The sequence below is a fragment of the Poecilia latipinna genome, unplaced genomic scaffold (genome assembly GCF_001443285.1).
Source record: "Poecilia latipinna isolate Pla-1442-1.1 unplaced genomic scaffold, P_latipinna-1.0 Scaffold597, whole genome shotgun sequence".
NCBI lineage: Eukaryota > Metazoa > Chordata > Actinopteri > Cyprinodontiformes > Poeciliidae > Poecilia > Poecilia latipinna.
Window position 1 is genome coordinate 3,745 of NW_015113213.1, and position 19,973 is coordinate 23,717.

At 41.4% G+C, this 19,973-nt stretch overlaps 1 protein-coding gene and 1 long non-coding RNA gene across 5 annotated transcripts in view; one reads left to right on the forward strand and one right to left on the reverse strand.

Moving 5' to 3' along the window:
- Positions 1-6,506: 6,506 nt before the first annotated feature.
- camsap2b (calmodulin regulated spectrin-associated protein family, member 2b) overlaps positions 6,507-19,973 on the reverse strand; it is a 34,814-nt gene continuing 21,347 nt past the window's right edge. For 2 of the 4 annotated variants that reach the window (XM_015042599.1, XM_015042600.1), the window contains 17 exons: positions 19,178-19,317; positions 17,612-17,702; positions 17,402-17,506; positions 16,186-16,255; positions 15,807-16,088; positions 14,311-15,034; positions 12,040-12,186; positions 11,741-11,963; positions 11,453-11,636; positions 10,685-11,369; positions 9,863-9,999; positions 9,536-9,750; positions 9,346-9,445; positions 8,328-8,393; positions 7,721-7,836; positions 7,507-7,625; positions 6,507-7,055 (listed from right to left, as the gene is read on the reverse strand). In XM_015042599.1, the coding sequence (XP_014898085.1) occupies positions 6,759-7,055; positions 7,507-7,625; positions 7,721-7,836; positions 8,328-8,393; positions 9,346-9,445; positions 9,536-9,750; positions 9,863-9,999; positions 10,685-11,369; positions 11,453-11,636; positions 11,741-11,963; positions 12,040-12,186; positions 14,311-15,034; positions 15,807-16,088; positions 16,186-16,255; positions 17,402-17,506; positions 17,612-17,702; positions 19,178-19,317 (3,701 nt within the window). In that variant the 3' untranslated portion in view covers positions 6,507-6,758. The remainder of the gene's footprint in view (positions 7,056-7,506; positions 7,626-7,720; positions 7,837-8,327; positions 8,394-9,345; positions 9,446-9,535; positions 9,751-9,862; positions 10,000-10,684; positions 11,370-11,452; positions 11,637-11,740; positions 11,964-12,039; positions 12,187-14,310; positions 15,035-15,806; positions 16,089-16,185; positions 16,256-17,401; positions 17,507-17,611; positions 17,703-19,177; positions 19,318-19,973) is intronic. The other 2 variants (XM_015042603.1, XM_015042601.1) reach the window with 1 other exon arrangement.
- LOC106953680 (uncharacterized) lies at positions 12,193-18,034 on the forward strand. Its single transcript, XR_001426243.1, has 3 exons — positions 12,193-12,725; positions 13,326-14,213; positions 18,023-18,034. It is a non-coding gene; the product is annotated as an uncharacterized LOC106953680 (long non-coding RNA).

Sequence of the window (19,973 nt, forward strand, 5' to 3'; positions counted from 1 at the left end):
TTACAATTAAAAATGTTTTGATCACAATTTTATTTAATTGAGGTTAGTTTATTTATAGAATAATTGTGAAACAAATTGAACCCCAAAGCAGAGGTTATGTTGTGCAACGAACTGAAGAACATATTGGTTTAAACACAAGGGTAAAGAATTGGTAGTGTGGTTTCATATAGTGTTCTGAACTTAATTCATCATATTTAGCTTTTTTCAGTTCAAAGATGCCACATAAAAAAAAGACGTAAGAAACAAAAAAAAAAGGATCTGCTACAAGCAGCCAAAGGTGGTGGATTGTTGACCAACTGGGTCAAAACGAGGACTGTAGGTGTGAACAAAGAAATAAAGGTTCTTACCATGATCAACATGCAGTTTTTGGTAGTGAACAATATATTTAATATTACAAGGCAGGTGTTATGTTTTTATTATGTTAAGATGTAAAAGCTCTAGTTGCATATCTCACCATTTGTAATTTATCATTGTTTATTAAACTCTGAAAACTCTGTGACTTTCTTAATATTCTGTCCTAAAATGTGGCTAGATGTGCCCTTTTTTTGAGCACCTGCCCCTTTACTGATCTCTGCACGGCCCTGGAGGTTGTGGAACGTGGGGGAAGCCGGAGTGCCTGGAGTGAACCCACACTAACACGGAGAGACATTTCCAACTGTGCAGTCCTTCTTTTTAATATTAAAATGTCCAATTCCCATTCCCACCAATCAGCCACCCCTTTTTAAATCTAATTTACTGGAGATATAAGCTGATGTCTACTCTGGTTGGTCTTCAGATCTGTCTTTAAAGTGGCGGAGACATGACGGCGTTAGTCTTTTTGATTCGCCTCCACAGTGAAATCTTTTTTTTTGGCCTCTCTTGTTTACAATCATTGTTCTGCTCTGCTGACTCTTCTGCTGCTTGGGGTTCAGATTTCTGAGGTGGTGTTTTGATTACTTCTTCCATTAATGTAACCTCTGACTGTGGAGGGGATGGTCTCTGTTTTTCCATTAGGTCACTCTCCCCTTCTGTGGAAACTGTTTCTTCTTCGATTGCTGCCTCTGGTTTACTGATAACTGTCATTTGAATGAATCTCATTTTTAATGTTAACTGTGGGATCCCCAATTATTTCTGGTACTGAAATCTCTTGTTCACTATATACTACAGAAACATTTTCTTGACTGAGGGTTTCCAAAGTAGAGGCAGCTTTCATTGCTGACTCTCTACTGTACTGACCTGCAGATCTCTCGAATAGCTCGCTCTGCCGATCCTGATGCTCATTTGGTTGGGTTTCAGAGGTCTTCTCTCTGAGTGTCTGTTCCTCATCAGATCTTTCTGATATCTAAGTTGAGCTTTTAGTTTCCAATTTATACCAAACATCTCGTCGAGCTGTCTCATTAAATATTTCTGGACTCTGATATACTCCATTTCAGACTCCTTAAATTTGGCTAGACATGTACAATTTGCTTTACTCGCTGTTTGATTGTCATGAACCTCGGTTAAATTTTCTCTTTGATTATTGTCCCTGGGCTTGTCCGTAGATGGACATTTCTCCCCGTTTTTATCCAGAGTTTCCTGTGGTTTGACAGAGTCCTTTTTGGTGACTGGCTGTGCTGTAGAAATCCCTGTGTTCTTGCAATAACTTTCCTTTCTAAAGGAAGCTGCCTCGTCACGTTCCTTTGCTGGCATCGAAACGTTTTGTGTTTCGATATTCTCAGGAAAAAAACTTACATTTATGTGAGGCTCTGAGTTGGGGAGCATTTTCCAAAATGTCTTAATTCTGCTTCTGAGCAAACCTGCTTGATCACTTTGCTTTTCATTCAGAGGACTGTTACTGTTGACACTGTTTTCAGTAAAAAATGTTGGATCAATACAAGTGTCTGACTCGGGGAAAGATTTCCAAAGCAGTGGCTTCTTCTTGATGCGCTTCGTCTTTCGTCTTTGTTGTCCCCGTTTTTGATCCACTTCCTTCTGTGATTCTGTAATGGATTTGTTTTCGATGACCGGCTTTGATGTAAAATTCACAGGTTCCTCTTGACAACTCTTCTTCTTGTTGGACTCACTCAGGTGGTTGTCTGTCCCCTTTTTGATCCACTGTCTGAAAAGGACAAGAGTTCAAGAGTTGATTGGTAGTTAGAATTTTATGCTTTTATGTAGTTGAACGGTATATTTCTTATTTGCACTTACTGTTTGGGTCTAGCTGTTTTTTTTGTTTTTTTTTTCTGAGAGAAATTGTTTTATTTTGAAGAACTTTTACATATAACGCCAAGTGAGCTACATCTAATTTTTTTTTTTTTTTTTTCAAAGCTGAGTTCATTGTTGTCAGTGAGAAAACCAACAGTTTAACAGAAAATGCGTAATTTTATTTTGGTATGTTTTTTGTTCCTTTTATGTCTTGCCATGGGCTATTTTTATTTTTATTTTTTTGCCTCCGTTCTCTTGTTGTAGTTTAGGTGCAGGATTCATCTATCAAAAAAATTGTTTTGTTAAATTTTCAACACAAATCTTTGTCATGATTTGGTTTTAAAGGATAAAGGTGGTAATGATGATGATGATTTAATAATAAATCCAAAAGCGCTCCAGCACAGAATAGACAAACAGGCAGCAAGACTTTACACGACGCAAGACGTGTAAAGGAACACAAGGAACACAGACAACAGGTGGGACTAAATACACTGGGAGGGTAATCAAAGAAACGAGACACAGCTGGGAATCAATCAACAGGGAGGACAGGACATAACAGACTCACATGGGAACAGGACACAGAAAAACCAAGAAATAAATACACTGAAAAACACAGATCACAACAATCTTTAGTTTTATTATAATAAAATATGTAACTGAAAAGATGCTTTTTATTGACTGGCTTAGCTGATACTAGTCAACGGAAAAGTAGAGTCAAGTGACAATATAATTTTCCATGTGCTGACATGTTGGATGCAGTCAACTGATGACTTTCAGAAATATTCAGAACAGTGACTTGCGGTCAGGGGAAGCACATTCTGTTCTCTGAAGGTGAATAAAACTGGGAAATTGGTGTAATTTCCTGGTTTCCTGTCAGTGAGCTGATTAGTTCGTATTCATGGAGTTTTCTGACTGTTACTGGAGTCTGTCTACCTTCTTTCTAATCTCCCACTGATACATGTTACTGCATCCATTTTATTAAAAAAGTTATTTGGTTTATCAGCAACCTGTTTAGTCTGACACATCCGTTTATTATTATTTTTTAAAATGTATGTTCCACATGGAAACACCTTCCCCTTCAACAGCCAGTAACGACTCACCGGGACAAAAATCCAGTCTTGCCAGAAACACTAAGCACTACTTCTAAAATGCTCTTTTTGTTCCACGTTATGTAATTTTCTTCTAAATATCCATCCATCCATTTTCTGCTGCTTATCCGGGGTTGGGTCGCGGGGGCAGCAGCTTCAGAAGAGAGGCCCAAACTTCCCTCTCCCCAGCCATTTTTTCCAGCTCCTCCAAGGGAACCCCAAGGCGAATTAGAAATAAAAATCTTACAATGGATGAAGATGAGTACTGATGCTGTCAGGCACGTGCAGAGGGCGGGGAGGTTAAAGGGGCTTGAGCACCTGCTCCTTTTGCTCCTTATCCCCAAGTGCCCTTTTGGCAATTTATTTATTTATTTATTGTTATTATTTCTTAAGGCCTATGACACATAATTACTTGTACTGAAATTATTTTGCTTTTTGTTGTATTTTTCACCTTGTTACCTTTGACCTTTTGCCTGTGACGCACGACGCAGTTGCCTCTTGCACAGTGAGATAATGCGTCTGACTGCAGAGCTCAACGTGGCGAACATTGCAGTTTACAGGACAGTTTTTGGTGAATAAAAAAAAAAAGGAAAAGGAATAAATATTCATGAGGTTTATATGTAACAATACGTGGTATGTGTCTGCTAGACAGTGGCATGAACAAGGCTGATGAAAATCTTTTCTCCACGCCAACAGACCTAATTTTAAGGTTAAATCTACGTGTAGAGTCGGAGTCAGCCCAAGGTATAATCAAACTAAGCTACATTTTAGTGGCCCCAGACTATCACGACTCTCCCATAAATACTTTAACTTAAACAGACAATCTAAAATGTTTATTTTTATAGAGAATGATTTTACCAAATCAAGCTATCAAATTTTGGTGATTTCAGCATTGATAAATTAAAATATTTTAACATTTAAAGGAACTTTTCTTTTTAAAAGTGTAAAAAATTATCTTTTAGTGTGATTCTTGAGTTACCATGGTTACAATCTGATGCCATGAGTTTAACATTTGTGTTTCAGCTTCAATTTGTCCATAAACTTGCCTCAGCAAATAATAAGCAATTATCTCTGACTGCTTTAAGCTTCGCCCAATCTCCCAGATTCCACCACATCTGGATTAAAACACTGTTGCTGGTGTTCTGAACATGAGGACAAGCTCTATATCATGTTCTGCTTGGGCCAGCCCTGTGTACACAGTACGTTTCCTCTTCAGGAACATTTCCTGGAATAACGGTAGTTTTTTTTCTTTGTTCGCTCTTGAAAACTTAAATCCCGCCTTTGGGTTTTCCTTGAGATTATAGGTTTCTGCCTTGCACACCTCCTATGAAAGCTTTGCAGTCTGCTGCTTGTGGAAACATGCATTCTCCCAGATGTCCTGTGATGATGCAAAGTTTTATGATGGCATCTTTTAGCATCTTATTGTCTGCGCTCAGGTGAGGAATTGTTGCCAGTTTTAAATGTTCTCCATTTATGAACCATCTTTACATCCTTCTTCACTTAGTCAATTCTCAAAATTAGCAAAAAGTAGACATTGTGGCAATTCTTTACATCAAGTAAAACTAGTCTTTGTTAAAACAAATTGGTCGAAGTAGTTATTTAAGTTTGCACACTTACTTTTACCAATTAGAAACCTGAGGACCAATAGTGCCACTCCGAAGAGCAACACCAGTTTTTACACATATTGTGCATAAAACAAAGCTAAAAACAGCCACTTGTAACAGTGATAATAAAAATGTGCAGGTTTCTCAACAATATTATCACTACTCACCCATTATTTATTAAGCTAACAAATTTACCATCAGCAATAGCTACAACATAAAACAAGGAAATTAAGTAGAGACAGACGCAGTGCAAACTGTTAAGAGCTGGGATTTTAATAAAACAGAAAATAATAATAATAATAAAAAAATCAACAATAACAAGTTCATGAAAATTTGATCACATATTCCTGATTAAAAACAAAATGAATCCAGAGCTGGAGAAAAGAAAAAAAAAAAGAAATCCATTCAATAAAACACCTCCTCATTTAGCAACGCTTTGCATTCAAGCACACACGTCTTTCATTAACCGTACTGCTTCACTAATACACGCTTCCGACTGGTAAATATCCTTACAAAAAATACTTCTTATATGTGAAAATATATCTGTACAGAGTCAACACATACTGAAAGGAATGCATGATGTAAAAATGTAACGGTAAGGTAAAGTGAAAAGCACTGAGTGACAGTGTAAAAACATCTCAGATCAGACGCAACGACAGTGGAGTAGGTCTGAAAACCGCTAGCGCAGGCGAGTTCGTCCTCGTATTTACAACAAAATCTGATCGTAATCTGCATCTAACAGTGAACACAGAACACATTGATGTGACGTTTTAGTTATTTGGTCACTCTGCAGCATAGTCAATAGTTAGAACTTAAATTACTGCACACATTGACACTGAGATCTCCATTTAGTTCATAACTTGTGGTAGTCTTGTCAGTAATGCTGTTGAGGGATCAGATTTTTTTTTATTTAATTTTATTTTTTGCATCTCTAGCACAATAAAAGGCCCCAGGAAAAAAAAAAAAAAACACATTTAAACATGATAAATTACAAAAGCTACTCAAATGCTACCAGGAGCTAATTTGTTTGTTTTCCTATGATATATAATAAATGTAACTAACGTATGCGGTGGACTGTGTTGTGTTTCGCATAAAACATAACATGCTATTCAACGTATCTCAAAAGCTATATTGAAGTAAAATAAATTAAAAGCCTATTGCAGGTGTTTTCCAGAACCATTTGATGGCACTCCATACACTCGTCATTAACACACACTTTTGTCAAACATATCCATTCTCCACTTGAGGTGTGCTTAACTCGCTGGTTGGCACTTCACTGTACGTGCACACATAAACAGAAATAAAACCTGTTCATAGTGTTGTCAATCACATGTACAGAGGCAAAAAAACGACAACAGCAACAAAAAAAGAACATGCCTGTTAAGCAGCTGAAGTCACATCTGATCACAGACAGGCAGCGAACCGCGTAGGGGAACCTAATCTGATCTTGGACCTGTGTGTTACGGACAACAAACGGACGTTTTCGGCAGGCGCAGACAAAATGACACCAATACCCACTGTGCATCCATGTGACACAGAACAAGCATAAGGCTACACATGATCGACGAAGAGAACCCAAAGTGCCTCTGAGAGGCGTGACATTCAGTGCTTCAGTGGTTCAGCTTGGTAAGGCATCGGCTCACCTGGTATCTTTTCTTTCTTTTTTTTTTTGGCACATGAGAACATTGATACACATGCTGACAAGAACACACTTGTGCCACACTGAAGTAGTGTCGTAGCCAGCTCTGTATTAGTTTTATGTGTGATAATATATTTCAACATTCCAGTTGAGATTTTCAGGAATGGTAACTGGTGTCCCTCAAATAAATATATATAAAGAAATGCACATTTTCTTCTGTTTGTGTCAACAGAGCTTGTCCAGGTGCACCGCCTTCACTTGGCTCTACTTTGGGTGTTTTTTGGGCGTCCCCTGCTTCTTGGTTTGCCACAGGTGGTTGACGATGGTGATGGCGTCCACGCTGGCAGACATGGTCTTAGCCGGGATCTTGCTGAACTGCTTCTTGTCCGAGTTGTACTTGTACAAAGTCTCGATCATCTTGGGAGTGATAGATTTTGGGCCGATGCCGGCCAGTTTGGCGATGTCCTCTGTTTCGGGGAAATACGTGTAGACGGACCTGAACTGGCAGCCGGAGTCACGGAACAACACCAGGAAGTTATTGGCTTCCGATTTCTCCATTTCCTGCAAGAGATTGTGCATAAGAAACCTACTTATTAATGACTCTTAACAGTCGCTGATAGCTTCCTGGTCAATGACATTAAGAAAATGAAAATCACTCCAGGTGTTTTGCTGCTCGTAAGTTCTGATGAAACCACCAAATGACTAGTAGAACCCATTTGATTAAGTTTATTCAATAATTTCTTTCACATGTGTCTAAATTTCCAAAATATTTCTACATATAAGGCATTATTTACAGCTTGAATACAAGAGCTTTTTGAAGAATGAATGCATGTTGTGGGGAAGGTCGTCCAAAATTATATGAAATGGGACTGGAGACTGATCAGACCATCAGTCTGCCTGATCTTTTTATACTATCAGAATAACTCGGTATAAGTAAAAACACCCAAAGAAATTGATCTTGTGTTCATATAACTTAACCTGTCAGAGTTATACGCACAGAAATAGAGCTTACATCAAGTATCTTGTTTTTCTGCCCTTCATTGACTTTGCCAGCGAGGCAGCAGTGAGCCAGGGCGTTCTGGATGATGTGCTTGTTGGACTTGGCACTAGGCTCCTTGTACAGTTTGGGTCCTGAGGGAAGAAACGGTGAGAGTGCAAAAATTACACATCCGCTGGATATGTGGACCAAAGAGAAGACAGGACTCTACATTCCTCTCCGTCCCTACCCGTATACTCTGTGTTGGAGGGAGTGGAGGAAGTGGTCGAGTCGTTTTCCCAATCTTTCTCTCCGTTACGACTGCTGGCCGAAGGACAAGAGGAAAAACCCTCCGCAGAGTCTGGCCTGACGGCAACCAACAGATAAACGCAGACATAACGACAACCACGTACGACATGTCACCACATGGCGCACACAGACATGCACAGAAACACAGAGAGACGGGTCAAAGCGAGATCAGACGTTGTGACACAGTTCTCCAAAGTCTGCCTGTTGTCTTGCGTCACGTCAAAGTGAAACGCGCGGGTGAAGCAGAGCTGTGTTCAACCAAGCAAAGCAAAGCGGCTGGCTTCATGGTTGCAGAGAGAGTTATGAAGGAAACGGCAAGCAAACAGCTAAAACATGAAGCAGAGAGCAAATGTGATACAGAGAAAGAAGAGGAGGCGGAAACAGCTCTTGCAGCCTGCGTCTGATGGACCACTCCGTACTGCAGTCAGGAAATTAACCCACATTTACGACAAACTTTAGCTCAATACAAAATTATAGTGAAGCTGCAGCATGTCTACACAGAACCACGTCTAAAAAGAGCTTTGATTTAATTTCAGAGTGTTACTAACCTTCCCTTTCTGTCTTTGGGGGAGCTTAAAAAAAACGGGATATGAGCTGAAGCTAGTTTGTGGCCTCTGAAGGACGCATGCAGGGCAGAAATAGAAGAAGGAGGAGACAAGGGAGAAAACAGAATCAAACTGTGGACAGTAGAGCTTCCTGTGGATCATGGAGGACAAGAGCCTCTTCAAACACATTCCCGACGAGTCTCATCAGGGTAAGAAATTAACTTAAGGTGAGTACAGGATTTATTAGTTTAACCTGTTAACCAGAAACAAAAAATAATTTCTAAGTCGTTTTTAAACTGATTAGCTAATTATTAGCTTGTAGGCAGTTGCCACCAATGACAAACTTCAAGATTTTATTGAGATCTCATGCCACAACCAACACAAAGTAGTGCAAAATTAAGTGCAAAAATGATACATTATTTTTATTTTTTCAAATAAAAATAAAATAAACTGTAAGTGGCATTTGTGAACAAAGTTGTGTGGAAGTCTAAAGAGTAAAGGAGATGCCCTGGTCCATTTGTACTACGTTTAAAATCCTACATATGGAAGAATGCTAACATTCCATGTAAATGCTCAGTAGCTTCAGTGAAGCATGGCGGTGGCAGCATTATGCTGTGGGTTGGTTTTAGGAAAACCTGGTTGAGGGCGCAAAGACTTGAGAATGAGGTATAGGTTAACTTTCTAACAGAATGACGACAAAGTCCTGACCTAAATCAATGTGCGTACATGGTAAGACTTAGAAAAAAGGTTTTCAGAGATTTTCTCCATTCTGTCTGACTGTGCTATATTTATTTTTTTTTAACAAGAATGGACAAAGTTTTTAATGTGCTTTGTTGTGTTATACTCACTCTAGTGTTGGCCTATTGCATAAAATCTCAATAAGTTCTCATTTACTGTTTTGGCTTAACATGACAAAATGTGAGAAATTTTGAGCGAATACACACTTTTAGCAAGGCACCATTTCTTCATATTAGATTTGTGAGTCTCAGATAAATTAAGGCCTAGTCAGTTTGTTTCTTACCTGTTGTTCTTCCTGTTATCTGGCTGGTTCCTGTCGTTGTCAGCCAGATTGAGGGACGCCGAAGAGACACTTGAGACAGAGAAGCCCCGAGGACGCACACCTGCAGTGCAGCAGCACACAGAACCAGCACGGATCAGCATGAGTCGGTCGGTGGGAACATGTATGTAACGGCGGTTTGGGAGTCCTTCACCTGTCGTTCTCACAGGAGGAGTAGATGACTCCATGATGTCCCTGTGGATGGACTTGGGGCGCTGCTTTTTCTTCAGACTTCCACTTCGAGGCTTGATGACCTCATCCATGTCCTCCATCAGCTTGAGCTGCTTCCTCCGCAGATATTCGTTCTTGATGTACTCCCTCCTCGCCTTCTCTTCGTCCTTCTTCTGTTGCTCCTCCTCTGCCTTTAGCCTGCACAAGAACAAAGGAAGCTTGTAGCAGAAGACCAAACAGAAAAGCTGAAGACAAGAACGCTCTAGATGGAGCGTGCGTCTGGACACCATGTGATGCAGAGAGGACACACCGGGCAGCTTCTTTCTTCTGCTCCTGGTCCAGCTCTTGTTGTTGCTTCCTCTCCTGCGTTTCCTTCTCCCTCCGAAGCCTCTTCTCCAACAGAGCTGCTTTCTTTGCCGCCATGTCATCTTCTCCCTTCACATCATCCTGGTGTTGAATGAGAATATTTACACACATAAAACATTCAAGTTCCTATTTTAAAGTAGAGCTGGACGATAAATCAATAATATATATCATGAAAGATGTATAGATACGTCTAATACAATGTTCAATAATTTCACTGAACTCCGATCCTGGACCACACAGCATTCTGGGGGATGTAGGCAGAGGAAAGGCTAACAGTCAGTTAAGTGAGGGTGGTGGCATCAACTCACTCGCCTCGCTGGTTACCTAGCAACAGCCTTTTGAGTAACTAGAGGCAGTTTCAGGTTTTGCCATCCTGCCTTATAACTGATTAAACATAAACAAATTAAACTTTTCCTCATAGAACTGAGGAAAGGTCAAGTCATTAGTTTGGCAGTTTTTCAGAGATTTAGAAACTAATCAATAATTATTAATATAGACTAATATGAAACCCTCCTATTGTGTGACATTTGTCAGTCATATCCAGCCCTATTTTAAAGGTTATCCCAGGCAGAGGAGACAACTAGAGAGACCAAGTGTATATTTCTATCAATTTAACCTTGTAGCTCAAATCAAGAGGGACGAAGCGTCAGACGTTTTGTTCACAAACACATACCGATTGTCTCTTGAACTAAGTTCAGACTGTTTTCTCTGCTTTCGTCTTCTTTAGGAGCAACTAGAACATTCAGGGCATGTTGCTCCAACTCACCTTAAAGAAGAATCCGCAGCACATCTTTTGGTCGTCTCCATAACTTTCTCCTCCTTTCTCTCCGTCCTCTGTGTTCTCCGGACCCCGGCCACCAGGAGGCTTTAGCCAGGACAGCGGCACCTCCACTAGGTCCTTCTTTTCCTGTTTGTCATCTTGACTCTGGCTAGCAACCCCACCTTTGCTCTCTGAAAGCGGCTGGCACAAAACCTCTGATGTCTTCGACTCCTCTTTAGATTCTGTCCTCTCCTTCAGGCGTTCATTCGTCTTTCCTTTGCGTTCTTCCTCATCACTGATCTTTACTGCCATTTCCTCTTTTTTCTTAGACTCATCTTTTTCGCCCTTGAGCTCTTGGTTGGGTCTCCCCCTGACGCCCTCGTCGTGACTCAGGTAGGCAAACGAGCTCTGGTGGCTTTGGCTGGAGTTGAAGCGCCTCAGTCTGGGCAGGCTGTCCACTGAGGCGGGAGGGTTGAGCATCCGACTGATGGGGGTGACCTTCAGGTCGTTTGGACGGGGAGTCCGAGGCGTTCTGGCATGAAACGAGGCCGGTCGTCGTTTGATGCCTGCAGGCGAACGGTTGGGGGCGCGTGGCGACCCGGAAGAGGACAGGATCGGGGACAAGGATCCCACCGACCCACGGCCCGATCCCCTGCCTGTCACACTGCTGCTGCGCAGCTCGCGGAGCTGCCTGTGCGGAAAAAGAAACAAAAACAGTAATGGGGAGCTAGCATTTCAGTCGCCTCCTCAGTGGATCTGGCAGTAGCTGCTTACCTATGCGGAGACGGAGCAGGAGGCGGGATCACCCAGGCCTGCTGCTGCTGGTCTCTCATGGCCATGATCTTCTCCTGCTGCTGGGCCAGTCGCTGCATCTCAGTCTGCAGGAAGCCCAGCGACGTGTTCAGCCTTTCAATGGACCGTGTGTATTCTGCAAGGTCGACCTCTCCAGGGGTCACGCCTGATCATCGCCATCAAACACAAGTAAATACAGAAACCTGTCACCATTTCCAAAACCAAAATCAGAGGAGCCAATAAAAAGAGAGGCATGCCAATGTTACCTACCCCCACCGTCTTCGCAGGGAGATTTGGGAGCTGCTCCATCAGGTTTGCATCTCTCCACCTGCTCCACGCTGTCCTCCTTTGAGGAGGAGATGGGCTCGGATGAAGGTGTTTCTGCCCCTCCGGAGTTCTGGCTCAGAGGGGCCGTCACTCCTTTCCTTTTTACTACATTCAGGAAGGCTGTTCTTCCCATTTTCTGGCGGTGCCTTGTGAAAGCTGCCTCTACCTGGAAATTGGGATGAACCCAGAATTAGATGTAAAAATTCACACCATCGGTTTTGTCGTGATGCAAGCCTCCGTACCTTTTTCTTTTGGGCTTCGATGGCTCTGCGTTTTTCTTCAAGTTTCATTCTCAGCTGAATCATTTCTGAGGCTATGAAGTGGGAGGGGTCTCGAGGCAACCGGGCAGCCGGAGAAGGCGACGTGATTGGCAGGGGAGGCGTCGAGAACTAGGGGCAGAGAAGCAGTGTTGATGCCAAATTTAATTTATTTCTCATCAACATATTAGAGAAAGCTGCATTTCTGTCTCTGCAGAAGACGCAGTGGTTGTCCAGTGGTTTAATTTATCAAAGAAAAAAAAAGATATTTGAAACAACATAGCGCTTAGTGAAAATACTTATTAAATTATGAACTACTGATCAACCATTTTTTAGTTCACTTTTTCCAACCACAACCAAGACTGACCGCTGCCAATCAGAACCGGCATAATTAAGAAGTCACTTAAGTAGAACCTTTCTGACAACATGAAGTAGGCAAATGTAACCTGCACAAAATAATCAACCCGTATTTTATTTTTGCGGGTCAAACTGATGGTACACTTTAAGTTCCGGGTCACAGGTGAATTCGGATCTCCATTGCTGTTGCTGCTGTCACTGTGGTTAGATGCTTGTGTTGGCGTCTTCTAAAATCACAGAAGAATACGGCTGGATCGAGCCCTATTAACACAGCCGAAGGATTATATTTGGTGTTTTCTGGCAACCGCTCGACGGTGAGTCGTTTGTTTTACGTACTTTGTTTTTTTTTAATAGAAATGTGGTTGCGACACGCCCACTCAATCTATGTATTACTGATTGAAAAATGATCTGATTGATTGAAAGGTCATTCTCTTTTTGTTAATTGTGTGGCCGAATAGATGATATAACCTCAAAATGTTAAATAGGCCCTTTGATTTTTGTAAATTCGTCCTTTTAGGATAGTTTTAGTTATTTTCCATTGATTTTGTTGACGGCCTATAGAACTCTGGAATTGGTTAATTTCTTTGGAGTTGCGCAACAAAACAAAAGAACAAAGGAAAAACAATTGTTTATTGAAACAGTAGTGAAGTCAATTAAGTTTAATTGACTCTGTCAATTAAACTTAAATACAACTTGAAAGTGCACTTTAATTTGATCTGTAACTTTATTTGCATCTGTGACATTAATGTGATCTTTAACTTGAAATTCATTTGAATGATTCCTGAGAAATACTTTATGAAATATAGCTATATTTTTTTGTAATTATTGAATGTTTAGTTATTTTGGATAACAGTTTAACCCTGTATAAATGTGAATGCTAATTTGTTTTTATTTTTATTTATGACATTGTTTAGTTCAGGTTTTTTTCCACCCCTGTTTCAACCCAGGATGGCGAGCTACCGGATCGCCGCAGCTTTGCGGTAGGACTTAAATGAACTAAACTACTTTATGCATTCTGGACCTATTGGCTTGGATCATGGACTAAAAACAGTCGGATTATTGATTGATGGATCATTAATCACCTTGGATTCAAGAACGGACTTAGAATAGGAAAAAAAACAAAAACTCTTGGGTGTCATCAGGGTTTATTGCTTTGTTGTTGTTTTTCTTCTTGTCTTTTGGTTATATTCATAGAAAATCACTATTATTATAAATATTATTATTGAATACCTTCTTAAATATATGCAAAAATATAAGCTTGAATACAATAACTTGAACTTACTTTCTGTCTAATGGTGTTTTATTCACACACACACACAGGCTCCACAGCCGAACCTTTCTGACTGCCTATTATTATATTTGGCCGTAGTCGGGCGCCTAGCCTTAATTAGCGTTACACAAACGGTCACATCATGCCTCAATGTAAAGAAATTCATGAAAGAGAAAAGGGTCACAAAGTCTAAGACTTTGGAGTCAGAATGATTATCCACAAATGGAGAAGACATGGAAACAGATGTGAACCTTCCCAGGAGTTAAAATACTGAGAGAATGCATCAATAGATCCAGGAGAACACGCACACAAAAAAAACAATAAAACAAAAATCTAAAGCACTGTAGGCCTCACTTGCTTTAGTTAAAGTCAGTGTTTAACATTCAGCAGTAAGAGAGACCATCCATAGTTTATACCCGCTTATCCATGCGCAAGGACTGGTGCCCATCTCTAAAACAAATAAGGGACAGATCAAAAATGGCATCCACGAGAGAGTTCAAGGCCAGAAATGACCAAAAAGAACCTAAAGGGTGTAGCGTTAAATCTTGCCGTAAATTTAAACACTTTTTAACAGCACAATATATTCTGAAATGTCTGAGGATACCTGAGGGACAGAATGAGTAACAAACCTGAGAGGAAGTGGTTCTGGCCGATTGTGTGTAGGGGACATTGAGATCAGAGCTGTCTGGAGTGGTGGTTCCTCCGCTGCTCCTTCCCTCCAACTTCCTGAACTTTTGCTCTGCAAAGCTGGTCATCCGCACCAGACCCCCACCTGACCCGCCCGATGAAGAGGCAGGACTGCCTGTATAAGACCTGGGGATGGTGGGCGCAGAACTGGGACAGGGGCTGCCTCTGTCACCTCTCTGTCCCTGTTCGCCCTCAGGGTTGGCTTCCACTTCCTCCTTGTGTTCCACTTCCCTGCTCCTCTCCTGCTTGCCAGGCAGAGGACACGACCTCGTCATGGCCTCACAGTCTGGATCTATATCCGAGTAGTCCCTCAGAGACGAGGAGTCCTCATCCAAACTCTGGATGTCCTCTGTCCGCACATGGATGCCTGTGTCGACTTCATCTGTGGAGGCAGAGTTGGGGTCTCGGTCGTTCACCCGAGCCTTTGCTGAACCAAAGTCGTCTCCGGGAGCTTGAGCCCCTGGAAGGTGTGACGGATCTGCACCATGCAGAAAAAAGCCATTGTCTCCATCTCCAACAGCGAGGCTGGCATGAGGCCGTTCGGTGTCGTGGATGATCTTGAGGGCCTCCTCGATGCTCGGAGGAGTCGATGGGCTGACGCGGGCGGAGTGGTTCCCTTGGTACTTGGTGGGGCTGCTGTTGTCTGGTAAGACTCCATTGGGGCACCTGAAGAAAAGATCCAGGTAAGTAGAAAGTTGAGGACAGTAAAAGTGAATATTGAAAAAATGATTGCTCTATTCAAATGTTTTCGATACTCTCGAATAACAAAAACCTCCAAAGGTTTTTTTTTTTTTTTTGTATGTGGCCAAGGCTCACGCGTTTGTTGAAGTATGTGTTTACCAAGGTGCCACCGGTGATTTTGTAAAAAAAACAAACAAAAAAAAAACAATTCTTCACAACAGATTGTAAAGAATTGGTTGGATTCCAAAAATCTTTGAATTGTATGGAGGTAGATTTGTAATCTTTTTGCATATCTTTACCAGCTGTGGAAATTAGCCTGTGTTTGTATTTAGCTTCCTCCAACTTGTTTTGTCCTTAAAGTAACCAACAAATAAGGCTTTCATCTTTTTCCAGTGCAACATTCTGCTGGGAAAACCTGCATCCAGGGATTCACATGGGGTGTTTTTTTGAAACCTGACACCAAACCAAAACATTTTTTTCAGACCAGTTAGCACTGGATATCGAAAAGCTAATATAACTCCACCTTGTTTTGTTGTTCTTGTCTTCAAATGGTCTAACTACTCTAAAATTAGACTTTTTTTCCCAGATCTGTACACTTTGAGTCACCTGATGCTCATTGTCAACTTTGATCAGTATAATTAAGCAGGCACTTCTTTACCTTTCACAGCTTTTATTGAACTGCAGGTTGTTACATTTATAGATGATGCAGTTAAACTGACAGTAAAAGTCACATTTAAAACCCATTTCCCATTCACACCTGCTTTGGCTCTTAATAGAGAAAGTGTTGTTCCGTCCCAAAGGTTTGCGGGAAGCAAAGTTGTCATCCTCCTCTGGGATCTGTCTGCCCTGACCGTTCACGTCGACCGGCGTGAGGGAGAGGTGGCGTTTCATGCCTCCTCTTGATGCATAATGAACTTTGAACCCCAGACCATCAGTACTGGCTGAGCGGGTCATGGCGCAGGTAGAAGGAGCCTCAAAGGGGGGCAACGTTGCATCTCCATCCAGAGGGATCTCAAAGGAGATTCCCCGAGAGGAGGATCTGAAGAATGAGAAGAGTTGTCAGTGCAACAGGAAAGAAACCGACAGCTATAAAATGTAGGTCCCTGGAGGCTTGGCTGATGGCTTCATATACTCACTGTCTTTCCTTGGGCCACGTCCCGACACAGCCGTCAACATAGGACATGGAGGTAGATCTCTTCATTAGGCCTATTACACACAGTTGAACCTTCTTAGTCTTACATGATCTAAGAAATTATTTGTTTTCATTTAAAAAAAAAAAAAAAAAACAGCAAATGAATCTCGGGGGGGGTTACAGAAGAATAAAGATGATATAATGGGTTTTAACACGTTTCACAGCAGTTTCTTTTCTCGCTTGTATGTCTGTGCTCCATATACGTCATCCAGACCTTAACCCCAGAGGTATTTTGTAAATCGATTACATTTTGCACTGCATCCTTAACAGCTGCACTTTATTTCATTTATTTGCAGTGTGGAGCTGTACACAACCACCAGGGGGCATCTGACTTCTGAACAAAAATCTAAACCTGCACTGATCAAATGGCCTGCTGCACAAAGCTGTAATGTTTGTTTCTCAAGACAAAGTAATGATATCTGGCGGCTCCTTCAACAGATCAGTTGAAGGAGTGACATTTAATAGAAAGATTTGGTAAATCACAGGAAAATCATACAAAAAGAATCATGGATTCTTTTTGTATGATCTTTTTCTACCTTGCTGTTCAGAGTTACCTGAATAGATTTGCAGCTTCCACTTCTTTATGACTTCTGCACAATTCCTTTGAGGATCGAGCACATGCATTTCCACCCGCGTCATATCCATGAAGCTGTTCTCCTAACACAGAGCATCGGCATTCTTGTCGTCCCACTCCACTGAGCTGACACAGTGTTACGCTTTTCCACAAAACCCTCCATGGCATCAATCAATCCACTGCAGTTTTGTTAATTCCCAAAACTAAACCGCACTAATTTGTTATCTTATTACTCAAGAGGAGCACCTAACAACTGGACCGCCAAATTAATTACCTATTTAAAGATTTTTTTTTTTTTCTTTGCCAATACCTAATTTTATTTCTTGAGGGACTTTTGAAAATTTGTAGTGTGTCACAAAATCCTGTCTGTGCATTTAAAAAGAAGGGTCAGATCACTTCTTATTTGTAATACAGACGTGTTTATGTAGCTACATTATCTCATAGAGAGAGACACACGAAGGAACAAATTGCTTCAGACAAAAAGTATAAAGATGGCTCGGTTAGCTTTCCATTAGTCTACTAGCAACAGTCAGCAAAAATACATCCCATTGACCACATTAATATGGCAGATCATATTTAATTCTACCTTCAGCTGTGAGGTTTTCTGGACTGGAAGGTCTGTCTGCATAGTTCTGTTTGACAGGACTGGACACAGGAGCCATATCTCTGCAAGACGATACAGGCTCACAGGCTGCATGGCAAAACAAGACAAGTCCTCCATATCATTAGTCAACAACTGGCATTCAACACATGGAGAATATCACCATCATCAAAAGGAACACGGACTGGACCGTACCGTTAGGGTCGAAGACTCTGGGCTGAACAAATGAGGGTTTCACGACCTCGAACCACCAGAAAAGCTCAGCCATGAACACCAGGTAGTTACTCTGAAAGATTACACACATCTTTAAGCTCAACTCGCACATGTAACATCTGGATTTTTGCAGCTGATTCCCTCTGTACATCTCTGTAGATGTCAACAAAAATCAAACCAGCTCTGAGCATTTTGAAAGACCGCTGAGGTCAAAGTCATCCAACCGGTGCTGGACTCAGATGGACGAGTTCATGTACTTGACTATCTGTGCATGTTGCACGGCGTGACTGCTGTAATGTCAAACCCAGATGTGGCAAAAAAAAAAATATGAGAAGCTACTATACGGAGTTTAGTTTATATGCAGTATCTTGCAGAGCTATTCAAACCTATCAGTGTTTCATATTTCATCATGTAACAACTGTCCTGTGTTTTACTAGGATTGTGTGTAGTAAGACCAACTTTAAATGGTTGTGGAGTATAAGAAAAGGAAACATGGTGTTTTCCAAATGAATACAAGTCTGAAAAGCTTGGCTTGCATTTGTATTCAGCTCCATATAAGCCGATAGTCCTATGTAAATGTAGTTCAAGTGAGTTCCTTTAGAGGTTAGTAAGTAGTGCCTGGCTGTGTGTAATACTGTATATTCTCAGTGTAAATACAGCCATTTGTAAGGCGGCCCTGTACGTCCTATGAAAACGTGACTGAGAAAAATGATTAGTAGGTAGCTAATGATAAAAAAAAAAAAACACCAATTCATTAAGCAGATCTCAGATGTAATTTGTAGACATATAAACACTATCTTCCAATGCGATGTGTTAAACCGTGCACAAATAGTTAAGATTCTGTGGACAGTGAATCTGTGGCAAACAGGCAGCCTGCCAGAGTCTTTAAAAACCCCACATGACTCCCTGTTGCACCATAAAACCAGCATTCAGTCAATGCACAGACAGAGTGGTGAATGAGAAACGGAGGCAGAAGAAGGAAAGCAGAGCGAAGGGTGTGTGAGGATGAAAAGCGACTGGTGTGTGGCGTCACAGAGAGGAAAGTTCCAGTCAGCTCGGACTGTGACTTGAATCCCGAATGTTTCTACCCACGCTCTCTGCATACTATTTACCCAACGCTTGCTTTACTGCTCTGTACTGTCTGGATGGCACTAAGGGACTCCTTGGGTTGTACAGGAAAAAAACAAACAAACAAAAAAAATACTGAGATTTTTGTCTGAAACCTTACATTTGCAAACTTTAAAGACATTTCTTCAAAAACAAAAGAAACATAGCAGGAAGAGTTGGGTCAGGACTCTTGAATCTGTCCTCTGTCTCAGTGGGATGAGGTCAACAGAGAAGAAACGCACACTGAGTATTAAACTTTTCCTTGCGTGACTCAGTTTTGCCTTGGTGTAATTTCCCACCCCAAGTCTCCTTCTTCTCCCCCTAAAAAAAAAAAATCTCTGTTTTTGTCCCTTGAGTAACTGAATCCTGCATCATAAACACAGACCTTTCCACATCTTCCCCATCTGTTTCTTTAAACATCAGAGTAGTGGAAGTTCTTACCTTTATGGATGCATGCGTGTAGAGCATGTCCTCCAGGCTGAAGTGGCAGCAGCGATTGAGGTTGTTCCTGCAAAACTCCTGCACCAGCTGGAGGTTGTACAGACTGTCAGCCAGAGACATGGTCTCCTTGAGGCAAATGTCTGCTCAGCCAGGGGAGGGGTCAGACACACACACAAAGGGAGAGGGAACAGCAACACCAAACAGGAAGAGAGGAAAAGATAAGGCTCAGCTTATGGTAAAACACAGAAGAGAATAAGAAAAAAAAAATAGAGCAAATGCTAATTGTCTTTGCTTGATTCACTCCAAATCTTTGAGACAACTCCAGACAAACGGCATTCAGCTCTTTCTTCATGATTCACCAGCATTTTCACTCCTTGATGTTTCACAACAGCCCTGGCATGTGTAGGACGTTGTAGTGAAGGAAACAGCTGAGGCTTATGGTCGCTAATCTATGCGGTGTGACATCATCTTGAACTGTGCTTCTTACTTATTTTAGGGACAATCCAGCAGCAGGAGAACCTGCTTTAATGAACCGTGGCTTGTTTTCACATCTGGTTCACACGCTTGACTGCGAACTAAATCCAGCCTGAGGAGTTTTCAGGAAAGCAACACAGGGGCTGTTTATTTTTGAAACTGCAGCCTGATAAGTAGCCGTCTAACGGCTCTCTGTAACGTACAACTCCTGACCAATCACGTCTCTGCCCGGGGCGTTTTTTTTTTTTTTTTTTTTTTTTAAAAAAAAAGGGGGGGGGGGGAAAAACCCTTTTTTTTTTTCCCCCCCCCCCTCTTTAAAACC